Genomic DNA, 17,411 nt, shown 5'->3' with positions numbered 1-17,411 from the left:
AAGAGTGAATTGGAGGAAAGGAGAAAGAGAACAACCTAACACCTGGGCCATATTTTATGCAGTTGAATCTAATCTCTAAATTCAGTGGTGGTGAATACTGTTAAAGTCTGGTGTGATATTTACTACACCAGGCATTATTTTTACTAATAAAGCATACACTATCACCCTGCATAACTTATCATATTTCCAATCACAAGTATCCATTGATAATTTAACATGTGTTATGAAATAAATGCATTTCTTCCAATTGGTCTTGTAGGCACAGACAAAAATGTTTCTCCATCCCTTTGTATTTTTCTTGTGCTGGTAAAACAGTTAAATTAACATTGGCCTGAACAGTAAGGAAAAACAACAAGTTTGATTCCATTTGTCTGGTGAATCAAGATGAACTAAGATTCTAGATTAAATAAGCTCTTCCCTCTCTTTCTCTCCATATATATATATATATGTGTGTGTATACACATAAACACATGGAACTGGTATTAACCTTTCCATGGTTATTAATTTGTGTTAAAATAGAATAAAAAAGGAAGTAATGCAAAGTGTATATATATACATATATACACTTACACATGTATATGCATATATGCACACATATATACGTACATATATACGTATATATACATAGATATATAGATATATGCTGGAGCCATAGCACAGCAGGTAAGGCGTTTTTGCCTTGCACGCAGCCAACATGGCTGACCCGAGTTCAATTCCTCCACCCCTCTCAAAGAGCCTGGCAAGCTACCGAGAGTATCTCACCCACACGGCAAAGCCTGGCAAGCTCCCCGTGACGCATTCGATATGCCAAGCGCAGTAACAAGTTTCACAATGTTACTGGGCCCGCTTGAGCAAATAGATGAACAACGGGAGGATAGTGATAGTGATATATATCCTGGCATAGGAATGGCACAGGGTTGGGCCTTCCAGGAAAGAGGAGTAGAACTCACATGACAATGAAAAGCTGACTCCTATGATGAAGATGAATAAGGTGTGTGCCTTGCCATAGAGATAGATTTGTCTGATTATTTTTTATAAAAATACTAAATTGTGAGTAAATCTTCCAAATTTCATTCTTTGACATAAAGAAGTGGTAAAGTGTTTTGTGAGCCACAGATTCTCAGTTTTGCTAATATGAAATGAGAAATAATCCACATGCCAAAGTGACATACCTTGGAAATACCTGCTCAGAAAAAATAGGTAGACTATCTGAATATCTTAAGGAGATCTCTCCTTCATCTAGCCCTCTTTACATAATATACATATGTACATACATACATATATATGTACATATATTTCGATTGATAGATATACATACTTCTTCAAATGCACATATTTGCAGTGATTTCTCATTTATTATAGTGCATAAGAAGATAAAATTGTATACTAATTTACTGATCTTTACTCAAAACATTAAAAATACATTTTATTTGTTTTTTTATTTAGGACTGGAGAAGCTTGCACAGAAAGGGAAATCGTTGTCATCTTTAGCAAGTATAACTGGAATATCTCTGTTTTTGATTATTTCTATGTGTCTCCTCTTCTTATGGAAAAAATATCAACCATATAAAGGTAGGTCAAAAATTTTTTTAAATTGTAATGGTTTCCTAGGGCTAGAGCGATAGTACAGCGGATAGGGCGTTTGCCTTGCACGTAGCCAACATGGCCGACCCGAGTTTGATTCCTCCGCCCCTCTCAGAGAGCCCAGCAAGCTATCGAGAGTATCTCGCCCACACAGCAGAGCCTGGCAAGCTCCCCATGACACATTCGATATGCCAAACACAGTAACAACAAAGTCTCATGATGGAGACTTACTGGGCCCACGCGAGAAAATCGATGAACAACGGGAGAACAGTGACAGAATAGTGAATGGTTTCCTTATGTACCAAAAATTACCTCACTCTGTTTTTTTTTCTTCTTGATTTTAGTTATAAAGCAGAAGCTAAGAAGCAGGTAATGCTATGTTTATGAAAATAACTTTGCCTTGAATGCTTTTCCTCAGTTGTTATCACTGAAAAGAATACATATCTGTCTTTTCAGGCCAGAAACAGAATACAGGAAAGCACAAACATTTTCAGGTAATGTCCAAATTGAGCAGGGTATAATAAAAATGATGTATACTAATTAATATATCTTATGTTAATTCCTATAATGCACTACTGATATAATAGGCATCTCATGCTAATACTGATTTGGGGGGACTTTGTATGTGGGTGTTTGTAAATGAGCTGCAGAAGTGATCCAGAGATGTGTTTGTTTGGGGGCTACATATGGGGTTCTCAAGGACAATGCAGAGCCAAAGAACGAATGAATCCAGCTCCCACACACCAATTGTGTGCTTCACCCATAAAATAACATTGATATGCTACAAATTACCCCTTTCCTGTGAATAATATTTTTATTTTATGTGTTATCCTTTGTATTGGTTTTATGTAAATCCACAAGTTGTGCAAACTGAAACCCCTGAGAGATCCCTTTAACTCCTATTTCTTAGAAAGAAAATTGAAGCTCATCAGTTTATTTTAAAAAACTAAACCGATTACTAAGTTCTACAAAATCATAATTCATTGATTCTTTGAAGTACATAGGGTTCACTAACCTTGTTAATGCCTTAACTATATAAGATGCCAAACACTCATTCCCAAGAAGAAAAGGAAAGGGAAATCTGACTGGGTATTCCCTCATCACTATTACTAATAAGTCCCTACTGAATTGTTGTAAATTAACAATGGGACATTTGTGTAGATCTTGGGTCAAACAGAACTGGTCTTTGCTCCTACATATACTACTTCCCCCATGTCACATTGGGAGAATTAACTATATTTCTGACATGAATTTCCTCACCAGTGAACTTAAAGATAATTATTTCCCCCTCCTCACTCCACCAGGGATTGCTCATATAATTCAATTCAATTAATTGCAATTAAATATAATGTAGGTGGAATTCCTAATATGATCCCTAGGTGCTTGATAAATATGTATCTTCTTATCTGGTCTTTCACAAAAGACAGAATGTCACAGCGGGAAAGAGCCCAAGAGAATATCTCGTTCCTCCCAGCTGCCCTGACACTGCATTTTACTGATGATAGTTTAGGTGACTTCAATTTTGTGTGAAAATATGGGCTGCAATAGTTATTTATTTGTTCTTATTATTCCTGGTGGGCTGAAGCAATAGCACAGCAGATAAGGCGTTTGCCTTGCACACGGCCGACCAGGGTTTGATTCCTTCGTCTCACTTGAAGAGCCCGGCAAGCTACCGAGAGTATCCCGCATGCATGGCAGAACCTGGCAAGCTCCTCGTGGTGTATTGGATATGCCCAAACCAGTAACAACAAGTCTCACAATGGAGATGTTACTGGTGCCCACTCGAGCAAATCTATGAACAACAGGAGAACAGTTATTCTACGATGCTTTTATTACTAGTGATCTCAGAGCTGTCAGGTGCCGTAGTTAAGAACTGCTTGGCTCTTCCCTTACTCCTCATTCCCCACTGGAACCTGGTGAATTCTAGTAAGGAAGGTATAAAAGAACAAGCATACACATGTGTTTGTTTGAATGTATAACACACTGTTTCCATATCAATTTTTAAGAATCGTTGTCCCAGTACAGAATCAATTCTCATCAATTCTCATCTTAGCACATAATGATGAGATTAGGAAATTCTAAATTACTTTTAAGAAAATCAATAGCAATTCAAGGCATTTGATTTGAAGTAGTATTTGATTTCTATTTCAGGACATGAAGATGCTCTGGAGGACTTCGGGATATATGAATTTGTTGCTTTTCCGGATGCATCTGGTGTTCCCAGGGTTGGTTTTTCTAATGACTGGTTGCCATGAACTAGAGTTCTGCTTCACTATGAGGTGTAATAAGCGTTCATTTAAGCACATGGAGAGTATAGTCAAATGACTACATTCCCTTCGGCCATGTGTACATGCCCTCTATGAAATGACTTTGTGGGATCTGGAGAGATATAGAATCTTCCTTAGCCTTTATAAATAAGACTATTAGAAAGTTATGCTAATTATAAACATTCCCTACCTGCTAAGTTCAATGAGGAGAGAACTAGGTTGAATATCAAGAGGACTAAATAAATAGGGATTTGATTTAAATAATTCTGCATCACTTTGATGATGAGCAGTCTGTTGCTTTACTAAACTCTCTCCATTCTTCAGTTTCTCCTTTTGTTTCTTCCTCATATCATTAGAAGGCGTTGCAAAGATAATTAATTATACCCTACCCTTGAAGGTACCTTATGATCTTCAGAAGAAATTTGTCATATAAACCCAAAGTATGCAGTTAAATTGTTTTTATTATTCTGAAGGTATATGATATTGTTCTGGATGGGCTGGAGCGATAGCACAGCGGTAGTGTAGCCAACATGGCCGACTCAAGTTCGATTCCTCCGCCCCTCTCGGAGAGCCCGGCAAGCTACCGAGAGTATCTCGCCCGCATGGCAGAGCCTGGCAAGCTACCCGAGACGTACTCAATATGCCAAACACAGTAACAACAAGTCTCATGATGGAGACGTTACTGGGCCCGCTCGAGCAAATCGATGAACAACGGGAGGACCAGACTGGACAGATGATATTGTTCTATGCAGTGAGAGTGGGTGCTTTATACAGCTGAAACTGCATTTTAGTCTGCAAAGATATGGTCTTATTTTTGAATGTGTGGTACCAGTCATCAAACCCAGAGCCTCACACAAGTTAGTCTCTGTAGTCAGAGACCACTTCTGGCAGGCTTGGGAGATCATATAGGGTATCAGGGACTGAACCAAGGCAAGCACCCTACCCACTGTACTATAGCTCCAGCCCGATAGACAAAGTCTCCTAAATCAATAAGTTTTGTTTCACAGACATACAGAATGCTTCTCTGTGCTTATCTACTTGTTAACATTTTTTATAGATTTGCATAAGACCATTTTCCCTCTGTTTCCTTATTCTGCTTTGACTTGTCAGTCAGTTTGAGGATGGAGGTGTAAATAATTACTTTCTTCCAAGAATTTTCATATTCTCTTTTATTGTTCAAGAAAATTAAACTATTTTCTGTTAGGAATTGGGTACTCACTTATTCAGAAATTCAGAGCAGTCAATGTGTAAATTCCATCAATAAACTTTTCTGGCCACAGATTTTATTTTCATAAATACCATGTGAGTAATGGAGGGAGATTGGCTGGACTTCATCCTCTCAAGGGTAAGTCAGTGGCACCCATCCTACATCACTGCAAATAAAGAGCAGAACTGCACCACAAAACTTTTGCAATGATCTATTCAGTCCCAGACAAATTGGTTCAATTTCATCCACAACAAAAAAAACAAAAATAAGTATTTGTAGGACCAGTGATTTCAAACAGCTCTTCATGGTGACAGAGAGCACTCCTACACCCCCCACAAGTGTGACTAAGAGGAGAGCAGAAAATTGAAGAGCTTTATGAAAAACATTGAAGTGAATTTTTAAAGTCAAGTGTTTCTTCCTTTCTTTCTTTTTCATGGGATGCTAGAGACACACACAGGGAAAATCCTTTACCACTGAGCCTCATCCCCAGCCCTAGAAGTGTCTCTTTATTTTTTTTCATAATTCTTAGCTAATTCTTGGATCTTACATAGAACAAGATCTATAGCAGAATCATCAAAGTCAACCTTGTAAAGTAAATCAACTGAGTAAATCAATACTCAGTTTTATGGGTGTTTTTTGAAAGGACCTTCATTTTCTCCAAATGCTATAATCCTTAAGAACTTGAGGCACAGGAATGAGAGTCTTGATCACTTACCAATCGCTCTGCTTATTTATGAAATAAGCAGAAAAGCTGATTTGGAATTATGACTCTCTTGAACTCCGAAAATTCCTGAGGAATCAGCTGAGATCCTTCATTGGCTTTGCTACAGTTAACAGCTACAATGGCAGGAGAATAAAGAGGAAGAGAACCAGGGCCTCTGTGGAAGGATCTGTAGAGGAATAAGCCTGAGGGGTAGTTGTAGGTGCAGGTTAGTGGCAGGCCAAAAGCAGAAAAGGGTGAAACCAAGATTTCAAATTGAAGTTGAAAGAAAATTAATTGGGCCTGTTTGAGTTTTTATAAATCAGAATGATCTCTTAGGTTGTTGGGCTACAGGGACAGAGGGAATACTCTTCCTCCTTTTGCTTGTACATTTCATGTCCATTTAGCACCTCTTCCAGAAGCGGGATAGAAAAAGCAATGACAGGCAATTAGTCTCCTACATGTAATTGGCAATTAGATTCTAGAAAGGTTCTGATGTAATATACAAGATAATTATATATGCTCTCTGATTTGAAGCTGTCCTGATATCTCCTATTTTGCTCTGTGTGTGTGTGCGTGTGTGTTTTCTTTCTGTTATATTTTCTTCACAGTGCTGCCAACTTTCTTCTTAGGTGAAGAAAGAAAGTTTTAGCTTTGTCAAGCTGTTCTCTTCTCACCTCATAGCTATGCTGCTGCTGCATAAACTACCATAAGTGCAGGGAACTGTAGCAAGGAAGATATGTACACTGTAGGAAAAAGACCTTACTAATTCTCTAGTCATCACCATTTTCAGTTGTTTTCAGCTATACAACATGGGGGACATACTGTTGACTAATTTTCTGCTCCAATTTTTAATGTGTCATATTTCCAGATGTCAAGTAGGTCTTCTCCGGTCTCAGATGGTGTATCAGGGCAAGACTTGCACGGCACAATCTATGAAGTTATTCAGCACATCCCTGCCCAACCGCAGGACCATCCAGAGTAAGTATGAGTTTGCATTTTGCTGATGCCACTTTGTAGAAACTCAGCACTCAGCCCCTGCTTATTCCAGAAATCACTGAAGGGCTTAGAAGAAAAATTGAAACAAAAAAATTTATAGCGCTTTAGGATTTGATCACACTTTTCCGAAATTAACATCTACAACTATCTTTTGGGACATGCACATGTAAAGCAGTGAAGATGTAAGAATCTAGCATCCAACTTTTTCCACAAGAAATTCTTACCTTGGAACAAATAAAGGTCTTTAGATTACTTCTTACAATTGTGTTGTTTATTTCTCCCGTGAATGTGGTGGTTTTAGAATCAAAATGATACACCACTACAAATAGGACCAGGTGGTAGTAGGTGGTGAAAAGAGGGAAGTTTCCTATAACAAGGCTTCTCAAACTTCCACTCCTGAATCCAGAAATGCAGTAGAGGTGATCACTGCCAGAAACTCAATGGATTATCCCCATGAAGCCTCGACCTACAATTTAGGAGATAGACCTTGTAGTGTGTAGCAGTCAGCATCAAGGGCCTAGACTCAGAAATTTCAAGCAGTCTGTTCCCAAATGAATAGCACCCTGGTGAGGCAGGGAGGTTGGCCTCACACCCACAGGGGTGAAACCAGAGGTGAGTGAGACCCACTTAAGGAGACCACTTACCTGCTAATCTTGGGCTCCCATCATGATTGCGCCTTCTCTTCCCTACCTTCCCTGCCCTTGAGAAACAAAGCCAGAACCCTTCTGAAATCATTAAATGAACTTTCCCCTTCCGGGAGACTGCAGCTGCCTGCAGGCAAAACTGCCACAAATCATCTCCCATCATTTCTTTATTTGTCATTTATTGACTTTGAAAAGAACATCAATGACTGCACACAGGAACTTCCCCCTCTGGCAAAAGAAAATAGTTCCAGCAAAGTAATTCATGCAACCCCTGGGCAAATACCAGAAATAACAGCTAGAAGTAAATGGATCCTTGAGAAGTTGTCTTAGGGGAAGGAGACCCAGTCCTGAAAGGGAGGTATGTAGTCATTTAAGGGCCAAATAAGTGGTAAGAGAACTTCGGAGCCCCCATCATGATATTCCTTGATCCCAGGAGAAAGGAGACACTGATAAATTGGGGACATATCCTGATAGAAGTATAAGCTCTTCTTATAGCTTTTGAAAAATACTTTTAAAGTATTTTGGTTGGGGTTGGGTTACACCCATGTTCAGAGCTCACTCCTGACTCTGAAGTCAGGGACCACTCTTGGGAGATCCCAGGGGACATTGTGGCACTGCATTGAGGTGGGGTTAACTGCATGCAAGACAAGTGCCTTAACCCTTGTATTAACTCTCTGGTCTGTAGAAAGCCAGAAGTAAATTCTGAACACTACTTTTGGATGAGGCCCAAAAAACAAACAAAAAACCCCCAAATTTTAAGTAATTTAATTTATTATTAACTAAACAGAACACACAAGAGTGGTTATTATTCCTTGCAGTTAGAAAAAAAAACTTTGAAATGACTTCTAACCATGCTCACTTTTCAAATGGAACATAAAGAGTGTTTTGTTGTTAAATATAAAGAGTAGAAAGAAATTTGAGAATATGTGCACTTCCTAGGTCTAGGACTATATTCAATTAAAATTTTTTTTCAGTTGTTCATTTGGTTTTCTAGTCTCCTTATTTCTGAATGTGTTTTCCCAAAAGAAAGCAAACAAACCAAATGAAATCTTATAGTTTATCTTTTAAATTTCCCAGTAATGAGACACATGCTGGTTTTATAATCTGTGGATCATGGTAGCTACAATTTCAGAACACAAAGTAAAGTGACTAGATTCTTCTGCTGAGTAAAAAAAAAATCCCTTAAAAAATTACCCTCTACAACTATACAGCTTTAAACATGGGCATTATCTTTAGAACTTCTGGGGATATAAAACTTTATAAAGTTTTAAGGTTGGAAATAAAGGATAAATTATCAAGAACACAAAGGACTTTTCAGAACTGCTGTTGAGGATGTGCCCCCTAGAAGGGCAGTCAACCCAAGGACACAGACCATGTCCAACGACATTGATCTCTGTCTCCGTCACCTCCCTTTGGCCTTTCTCTTTGTGTGTCTCTGATTTCTAACGACTACATCTCCTTTAACTCCATCCGTTGATGCCTTCCTTCTATGAATCTGTTCTTTTCTTTATCTTTTCAACAACAACAAAAAAAGAGACTGTCTCTTTTCCATCTAATAACCCTTTAAAGTTTGTCTTTTAACTTATCCTGAGGTGGGGGAGGAAGACAGGGGGTAAAAGGGGGAAATATTTTTAATTGACCCTTTCGTAGTCTCTATTTTAAAAACAAATAAGTAGTATGTTTTCTTTTTATTTCATCAGAAACTGTTTTGCATTTGTTATTTACAATCCATTCCCAAACATTTCCAGGACATTAACCATGTGCTAGGGATAGAGATTTAAAAAGACTTAGTCTTTTAAGGATTTCATAGCTTAGTGGGTTCCTGTTTGCTTATTTTAACGAAAGACTAGTGGTACTTAGTAGAATAAATATGCCTCAGTAGAGTAAATATTGCCTACACATGCAGAGATCATTTTTCTCTCCTGATTGCCTATGGTTTTATTCTCTGCGTCCAATTAAATTCAAAGATCAATGTCATGAATAATGCAGCGTTACAGGTGGTTAGTGAATCCCTCCCATGTGTTATTCCCAAAGTAAATGTGTCAAAGCTGGCTAAAGAATAGGAACTAAACTGCTTCCTTTTACCTGTTTCACAATTGCTTTTGCCATACAAAGGACATCCAAAACATTTCTTTGGCTCTTAGACGATTGTAGTACTGATTTCTTTGTTGTTTCAAGTGTTTGTTACCTAATAGAGCTGGTGTTGAGCAAATTGGTAAATTGGACTCTGTTCATATTCTAGTATTCGGTCCAGTTATTTGTTGATTAAACGTATAGCTATATATACATGTATATTTAAATACTTGTTTGTTGGTTTTATTAAATTCTCCTTAGACAGTTTGTTTTGAGTCCAACACCATTTGTAGCCTCAAGGACAGGACATGCAAGTTAGGAAATGTTTCAATGGTTTAACGGGAAATTATCTACGGAACTTAGTAGTTGCTTACTTTTCATACTTACTGGTTTATTCATGCAATTTTCTTGTACTAGCTCAAACAACACTCAAATTATTTGCAGCTACAAAAAGAAATTCAATTATTTCTTATAACTGTAGAACTAGAAGTCTATAAAACAATTTATGTATCTTATAACCTCTCTTTGCCAGGTGACCATTTGTGGGCATAGCAGTGCATTAGAGTAAATAATGAAGAATTCTCTGAGAAGAGAAAGGTGGAAATGTATATTCATCTGGAGTCAGTGAAGAAATTCAGCCTCATACCTCTTACTTACTGCTTGTTTAACATGCAGAATAGTGTGTCTTTTCAAGGATCAGAGCTGCAGTTTTGCAGCATACACACAATCTACCATGCTACCGAGTTGTGTGGTAGGACAATATTCCGAAGTGGACAGTCTCAATCACAGTACTGGGAGAAAGAACACAGGGCATTCGAGTTACTCTTTTTGTATCAACTTTGTCTACAATGTGACAATTTCTTCTAATCTATATTTTCTCTTTCATCAACATCATTCTGCTATCTAAGCAGCAAATGTGGAAACTTCAGGTTTGTAAAATTTTCAGCAAGCTGTTTTATAAAATGCTCATGACAGTTAAGATAGAAATATACATATATTTTTTTTTAATCTCCAAATTTCTTGCCTGCTGTTTGTTACATAGATTAATTAGATTGGGTGTCACCAAAACAACTCTATGCCTTCTCTATGGTTTTCAAACATAATTAGGATTTTTGAAAAATTTGTGAAGTGCTGAGGGGGGATGACTTATTAAAGTCTTATTTTTATTTTGTAAGGGAAGTTGGAGTCAAATAAATTATTCTTGTTTTGCATTTATATGACCTTGATTATTTGTCTTGTAGAATAAAAATTTTACATGAAGTGAGATTGAAGATTTGGATTATTTTTTTGCTCTTATTTCCCTTATGCAATAAAGTATGAATTATAGAGAACTATTAAAGTGAAAATCTTGCTCTCTCATGACCTATTTTCTCTCAAGTTTGAAAATTTGCTCTATTAAAATATTGATTCAGGGAAAGGTATCTCTCTCATAATATGTAAAACAGTTACAGACCAAGTACTAATACTTCTTATAACACCCAAATAGAATAACTGATTCAGAAAACAATCATTAGCTATGACTACTAGAGTAGCACTACACTGTAGCACTGTCCTCCCGTTGTTCATCGATTTGCTCCAGTGGGCCCAGTAATGTCTCCATTGTGACACTTATTACTGTGTTTGGCATATCAAATACATCATAGGTAGTTTGCCAGGCTTTGCCCTGCGGGTGAGATGCTCTCAGTAGCTTGCCGGGCTCTCCAAGATGGGTGGAGGAATCGAACCCGGCTCTGCTGGGCACAAGGCAAAAGCCATACCGCTGTGCTATTGCTCCAGCCCATGATTGCTAGAGTAAAAAATAATAGTATTTAAAACTATTAATGAGAAACCAGAGTGATAATGTGTAGGGTGCTTGCCTTGATTGAATGTGGATGATCTAGTCACCAGAGTCCCACCAAGAGTGATCTCTGAGCACAGAGTCAGGAGTAAACTCTCAGCTACAGTGGATTTTCCTCCAGGAAAAAACAAAAACACAAAAAACCCAAAACTATTAGTTGATCAAGAGCCTGAGGTGCAAAAATGCTGAAGTTATCTGAGGCCTGAAGAGAATTCAGTAGACAAATTGGCTCAGGGTAACATTTTAAAATAAAATAAGACTCCTGGAGTAGAGACAGACTGGTGAGTCCTATAAGTCTTAAAAAAAAATTTAAGTGAATATTTATTTTCAAGAACATTAGCGACAAACAGTCCAACCTTGCAATCCCACCTTAGAAATACATTCTGAACAATGAAGGTTCGGGTTGTGGCTCGGTGCATGCCTTGCAAACATGAATTCCTGGGCTCAATTTGCACTGTAAAAACAAAGCAAAATGGTTAGAACCATCCAATGGTTCACATTACAACTATTGAGAAAGTAGATTTAAGATATGCTTATGTCCTTATAGCTCAATAAAGTTGGTAAAAGAAAATCACTTGTACTCTCACCTCTTGGAAATAACCTAATTCTCTCCTCTTAGAAATAACCTAATAGCACTTTCCATGCTTATTTTTTATTCAAACTCCTTTCAGTTCCAGAAATTATTTATGGTGGCACATATAAATGAGTAAGATAACAATAAGAATATAACCCTGCAAATTGAAGTGGCTAAAGAAAACAGGGAAAAGGAACAAAGAGAGTTTACAAAGGCACGAGGAAAGCAGAAATGAGATAGATAATCAGTATGATGACTTCCCCTTTATCTATATTATTCATACCATAGAGATTATGCAGTACATACAGGCATATAAGGAAAAATATCCAAGCTGAATCCAATTTAACTTTCAGGGCTGAAGAAAGTTTGCAATCCCATTGCAGGGCTAGGAATGAGCAGGTCAGCTTTTTGGTATTCCAGGTCTATCTACATCTATCTCCCTATCTATCTCTTGAATTTCTTCTCTCCCAGCTTCTTTGCTGTTGCATCCTTTTAGTTGGAGAACAGGTACTAACTGCAGGGAACTGTGGCTGAATATCTATGTGCCCTTTCTTAGATCCAACCCCAGAACACTGAACCACAATCCTAAACAGCCTTCTCTTTACATGACTCACAAAGAATTCACCTGTCTCAGGGGAATAGCTCAAATAATAGAGCACATGCTTAGCACGTACAGCAGCCTGAGTTCAATCCCCAGCACCGTGTGCAGCCCACTCCAGCACTACCAGAGGTAGCCCAGTTGCCTCCTCACCCCTCATCCCCACCCTGCCACCTCTCCTTAAACACCACCCAGTGTGCCCCAAGTCCTGCAGGCTGAACTTCATTGCATCCTGGCCTGAGCATTATTGAGAACTGCCCCAGGCCACCACCAACTCCCATGGGGGTGATCCCTAGAAAATATTTTAAAAGAACAAACCAAAATAGCCGCATGTATTAGTTTTTCTTTTGATTTTTGATTTGACCATTTTATGTATCTCTCCAGAGCTTCTTACCACAACACGTAGAAAATGCAAACACATGTCTTTCATTTTTTCAAGTTCATTTTTAATCACTTATAGTTCCTCTCATTTCTGAGTCGCTCTGACACACAAAAATACACAGACTCTTGAGCATGGTTCCAGTCAAAGCAGCAAGGAATTGCTGAAGGGAGAAATGTAAAAAGGATCTAGAATCCAATTAACTCTTGCCATCATTGGCGTGTGACACAGGATCACTCGATGCCTTTTTAGTAAATGGGGATAAAAATATCATAAACTAATCAAGGTTCCCAAGGAAGTGATCAGCCAAACCTCAGATATTCAACTATTTAACAAAATAATCTTCAAAACCAGCCTAAAATTACCTATTACTAAACATAATCTTAGCTGTTATCAAATAGAGACCATGCACCTTAAAAAACTACAACACCCAAAAAGAGAGAGAGAGCAAGAGGGAATGCCCTGCCACAGGGGTGGGGTAGGGTGGAGGGGACGGGGTGGGGGTGGTGGGAGAGATGCTGGGACCAATGGTGATGGGAAATGGGCACTGGTGGAGGGAGGGGTATTTGATTATTATATGACTGAAACACAAGCACGAAAGTTTGTAAGCCTGTAACTGTACCTCAAGGTGATTCACTAATAAAAGAAAATAAATTTAAAAAACAAACAAAAAAAAGACCATGCACCTTAGAAAATTTTGGCAAAATAAAAGAATGGAAGTAAAATAGAACATAACATGTAGGGAGACATTTTACTACATACTATTAAAGATTTTTTTATAAGTTCTAATTTTCAGCTTCTTTATTGCTATGTATCTCTGTAAATTTCTGTGTTGTATATATTCCTCTAAGTTTTATGTTTAAGTATACCTGTGTGGAATGGGAGACTTACACCCAAGAATAGTAGAGATGAGTACCAGGAGGATTGCTCCATGGGTTGGAAGCCGGCCTCACATGCTGGGGGAAAAGGCAGCTCAGACAGAGAAGGAACCACCAAGTAAAGGGTGCTTAGAGGGCCTGCTTCAGATGATAGATGCATGCTGAAAGTAGACTATAGACCAAACATGATGACCATTAAATACCTATATTTCAAACCACTCAAACCACAACACCCAAAAGGAGATAGAGAGCAAAAGGGAATGCCCTGCCACAGAGGTGTTGTGGGGTGAGGGGGCTGGGGTGGGGGTGGTGGGAGGGATACTGAGATCATTGATGGTGGAGAATGGGCACTGGTGGAGGGATGGGTACTCAATCATTGTATGACTGAAACGTAAGCACAAAAGTTTGCAAGTCTGTAACTTCACCTCACAGTTTTTAAAGTATATCTATGTGTGTCTTAATTTCATGAGCCAGAGAAGAAAAGAGCTTTCATTCTCATAAACAGACACAGAAATTTGACACAACCATTGGATTTAACACAGTTTCTCCTTTCTTATCTCCCAAACAGTTTATTGTGATTACCATGGTAACTTTTAAGTTTATTGAACCTTGTGGGCTAGAACAGACATCCCCATTTTACAGATGGAGTAATGAAGAAACAGAAATTTAAAAATCTCTGTCACCAGGAGTGAGTGGCAGTGAAATCCTTTAAAGCATACCACTACTTGAAATTCAAAGCCTATTCCAATGTACCCCACTATTTCTCAGGCATCCTGGAATAGAGTACACCCAAGTTTTTGCTCTGACAGCATTATCTTGGGAACTTGAGTAGTTTCTAATACTATTGCTCTCCCCAGCAAACAATTTGTCTACTTTTGGTTTGTGCCTGATAATTGTCTCAAACACACTCGCAGGGAAGACCACTTCCCAACTGATTGTCATAAATAGCACCAACTGACATTTTCTTCCCCACAGCAGACCCATACCTATACTGCCCAGGGACTTATGACAGAGACTTCTTTTTAGTCACCAAAAAATTACAAAGTTACAAAAGTTCATGATTAGATTTTAGACACTCAATGTTTCACACAGATCCCTTCATCAGTGTTCATTTCTCTCCACTAATGCCCTCCACCTCACTCACTACCTACTAGTCCGCTTCTATGAGAGGCACTTAATATTGTGTGTATGTGTGTATGTGAGATTATGTGTGCATGTATGTGTGTGGTACACTGTGAATTATAGTATTTTTACTGATAGGATTTCATACATAACTCTTTATCATTTTTCAGCACCACCTCCTACTCCCAGTTGAACACTTCCTTTAATCAGCGACTATCCCCCAGCTAAGTGCCATGTTTCCTACTGAATACCAGTTCTTATGTTCTTAGTTTCCATTGTCTTTGGGTATTCATTATTCAACCATTCTGTTTATTTACATCCCATATATGAGAAAGATCATTCTGTGTTGATCTCTCTCCTTCCCTCTAACTTCACTCAACATGACATTCTCCAGGTCCCTCCATGTAGCAGCAAATTTCATGGCTCTACCTATTTTATGGCTGAGTAATATTCCTTTGTGTATATGTACCATAGTTTCTTTAACCAGTCATCTAGTCTTGGACACTTGGCTTTTTTCCAAAGTTTGACTATTGTGGAGAGTGCTACAAAAAACAGGATAGTAAATGTCTTTACTCCATTTTGTTTTTGGGCTCTGGGTTATAATCCAAGAAGTGGGGTTGCTGGGTCAAATGAAAGCTCAATTCCTGGATTTTTTTAGGAATGTCCATGTTGGTTTCTAGAAATATTGGACCATTCGACATTCACACCAGCAGTGAATAAGAATCACTTTCTCCCCGCATCCACGCCAACACTGGTGGTTCTTCTTCTTTCTGATGAGTTTGGTCTCTGTGGCATAAGATGATATCCACAGGGACTTTTGAGATTGGGAAAAAGTCACTTCCTTAAATTCTACAATAACTATTTTTCCAGAGGATGTGGCTTCTGATCCCTCAGACACAACCAGCTCTTCCCATTGCTTCATATTAAACATCTCAGCATATACCAGCTGAATAGAGAAATGAATTGTTATTTGATTTATAGTGAATTGAATGACTAGTCCTCTTGTATGTAATAAAGGCACAGCCTCTGGAGCAAATAAAATATTGTCTCAAATAACCAAGTTTAGAGAAAATGGATCCTCAGAGGCTATTGAAAATTATGAGAATTATTTTTCTTTCCTGATAATTGAAATCCTAGCAAACTGTTATGTCCTTCAGAAAATGGAGAGCCATCAGACTGATCTCTATTGGTAAAATGTTGTCCTAATTACTTACAAAATACCTTCATTTGTTACTCAGAGATCCTTTATCACCATCCACTTTGATGGAGAAGCTTATGGGCTGTTGAGATAGTACAGCAGGTAAGGCATTTGTCTTGCAGGTAGCACTGTAGCACTGTAGCACTGTCCTCCCATTGTTCATCGATTTGCTCGAGCGGGCCCAGTAACAGGCTGTGTTTAATCCTTAGCACTGCATATGGTCCCCCAAATCCTGCCAGTAGTGATCCCTGAGCACCACTAGGAATGGCCCCAAACTAAAGTAAGTAAATAATTAAATACAGATGAAGAAGTTGAGATTCAGACTTTTGGACTATAGTTTTCCTATCAGATCAGGAGGAAGTACACTCAGTGCCTTATTCCTTTAACTTAACTGATTTAACCTACACTGCAGTGATGCACTTTAAGCAGACTTCTCCTGAACTTTTATTGCATGTCTACAAAAAACTTTGTCATACCGGTATAACTATATTATGAACCAAACATATAAATAAATAATGGAGCGATACCACAGTGGGTAGGGCATTTGCCTTGCAAGCGGCCAACATGGTCGACTGGAGTTAGGTCTTCCGCCCCTCTGGGAGAGCCCGGCAAGCTTCGGAGAGTATCTCGCCCGCACGGCAAAGCCTGGCAAGCTCCCCATGACGTATTCTATATGCCAAACACAGTAACAAGCGTCACAATGGAGACGTTACTGGACCCGCTCGAGCAAATCGATGAACAACGGGAGGACAGTGACAGTGACTGTATTGATGCGTGTGAAAATTCAGTGTGCAAAGAGTAAAAGTAATTCATTACTTCTCATAGCTGAAAGCTCAAGATTTTACTCAACGTGTAGGGATGTAAGGGTAAAGAGTAGTCCACTAACTTTATTACCATTAAAATTCACAGTAAGATTAGTATAGCTTCATAATAGGACACATTAAGTGGCTGTAATACATGAGGTGGAGCAAGTAAGACAAGGCAATATTCATAAAGAGACACATGTGAAATATACAGGAAATTATTTGTTAAAATTATACAAAGTGCCTGATGCTTGGAAAATCAATTCTGTTGGACATGTCAGTCCATATATACTTAATGTTCTTACTAATTATATTTCATAAATTTTAAGTGAAGAATCAAATATAACTCAGTTTTCTCACCTAAAACTTTGCACTCTAGTGTAAGAAAGAGTTATACATTATTTAGTAATAATTCTAGCATAAATTATACTATGAAAGAAGAATACAGAGTATGCTATGAATGCTTATATGAGGGAATCCCATTGAGTCTAGAATTCAGGAACATTTCCTGGTATATGTTGGCTGCGTGGAAGGTAAATGCCCTACCA

The 17,411-nt window shown here is 38.3% G+C and overlaps 1 protein-coding gene across 2 annotated transcripts in view; it reads left to right on the top strand.

Moving 5' to 3' along the window:
• The window catches only part of HEPACAM2 (HEPACAM family member 2), a 56,584-nt gene extending 46,156 nt beyond the window's left edge, over positions 1 to 10,428 (top strand). The window contains exons 5-10 of one of the 2 annotated variants that reach the window (XM_056118537.1): positions 1,447 to 1,572; positions 1,929 to 1,953; positions 2,041 to 2,078; positions 3,736 to 3,809; positions 6,630 to 6,739; positions 10,007 to 10,428. In XM_056118537.1, coding sequence (XP_055974512.1) covers positions 1,447 to 1,572; positions 1,929 to 1,953; positions 2,041 to 2,078; positions 3,736 to 3,809; positions 6,630 to 6,739; positions 10,007 to 10,010 — 377 coding nt within the window. In that variant the 3' untranslated portion in view covers positions 10,011 to 10,428. Of the gene's footprint in view, positions 1 to 1,446; positions 1,573 to 1,928; positions 1,954 to 2,040; positions 2,079 to 3,735; positions 3,810 to 6,629; positions 6,744 to 10,006 lie in introns of those variants that run through there. The other variant, XM_056118539.1, reaches the window with a different exon arrangement.
• The last annotated feature ends 6,983 nt before the right edge of the window (positions 10,429 to 17,411 follow it).

This window comes from Sorex fumeus, unplaced genomic scaffold, assembly GCF_029834395.1.
Source record: "Sorex fumeus unplaced genomic scaffold, SorFum_2.1 ptg000037l, whole genome shotgun sequence".
Lineage (NCBI taxonomy): Eukaryota > Metazoa > Chordata > Mammalia > Eulipotyphla > Soricidae > Sorex > Sorex fumeus.
This window is presented reverse-complemented; position numbering and strand designations above follow the sequence as displayed.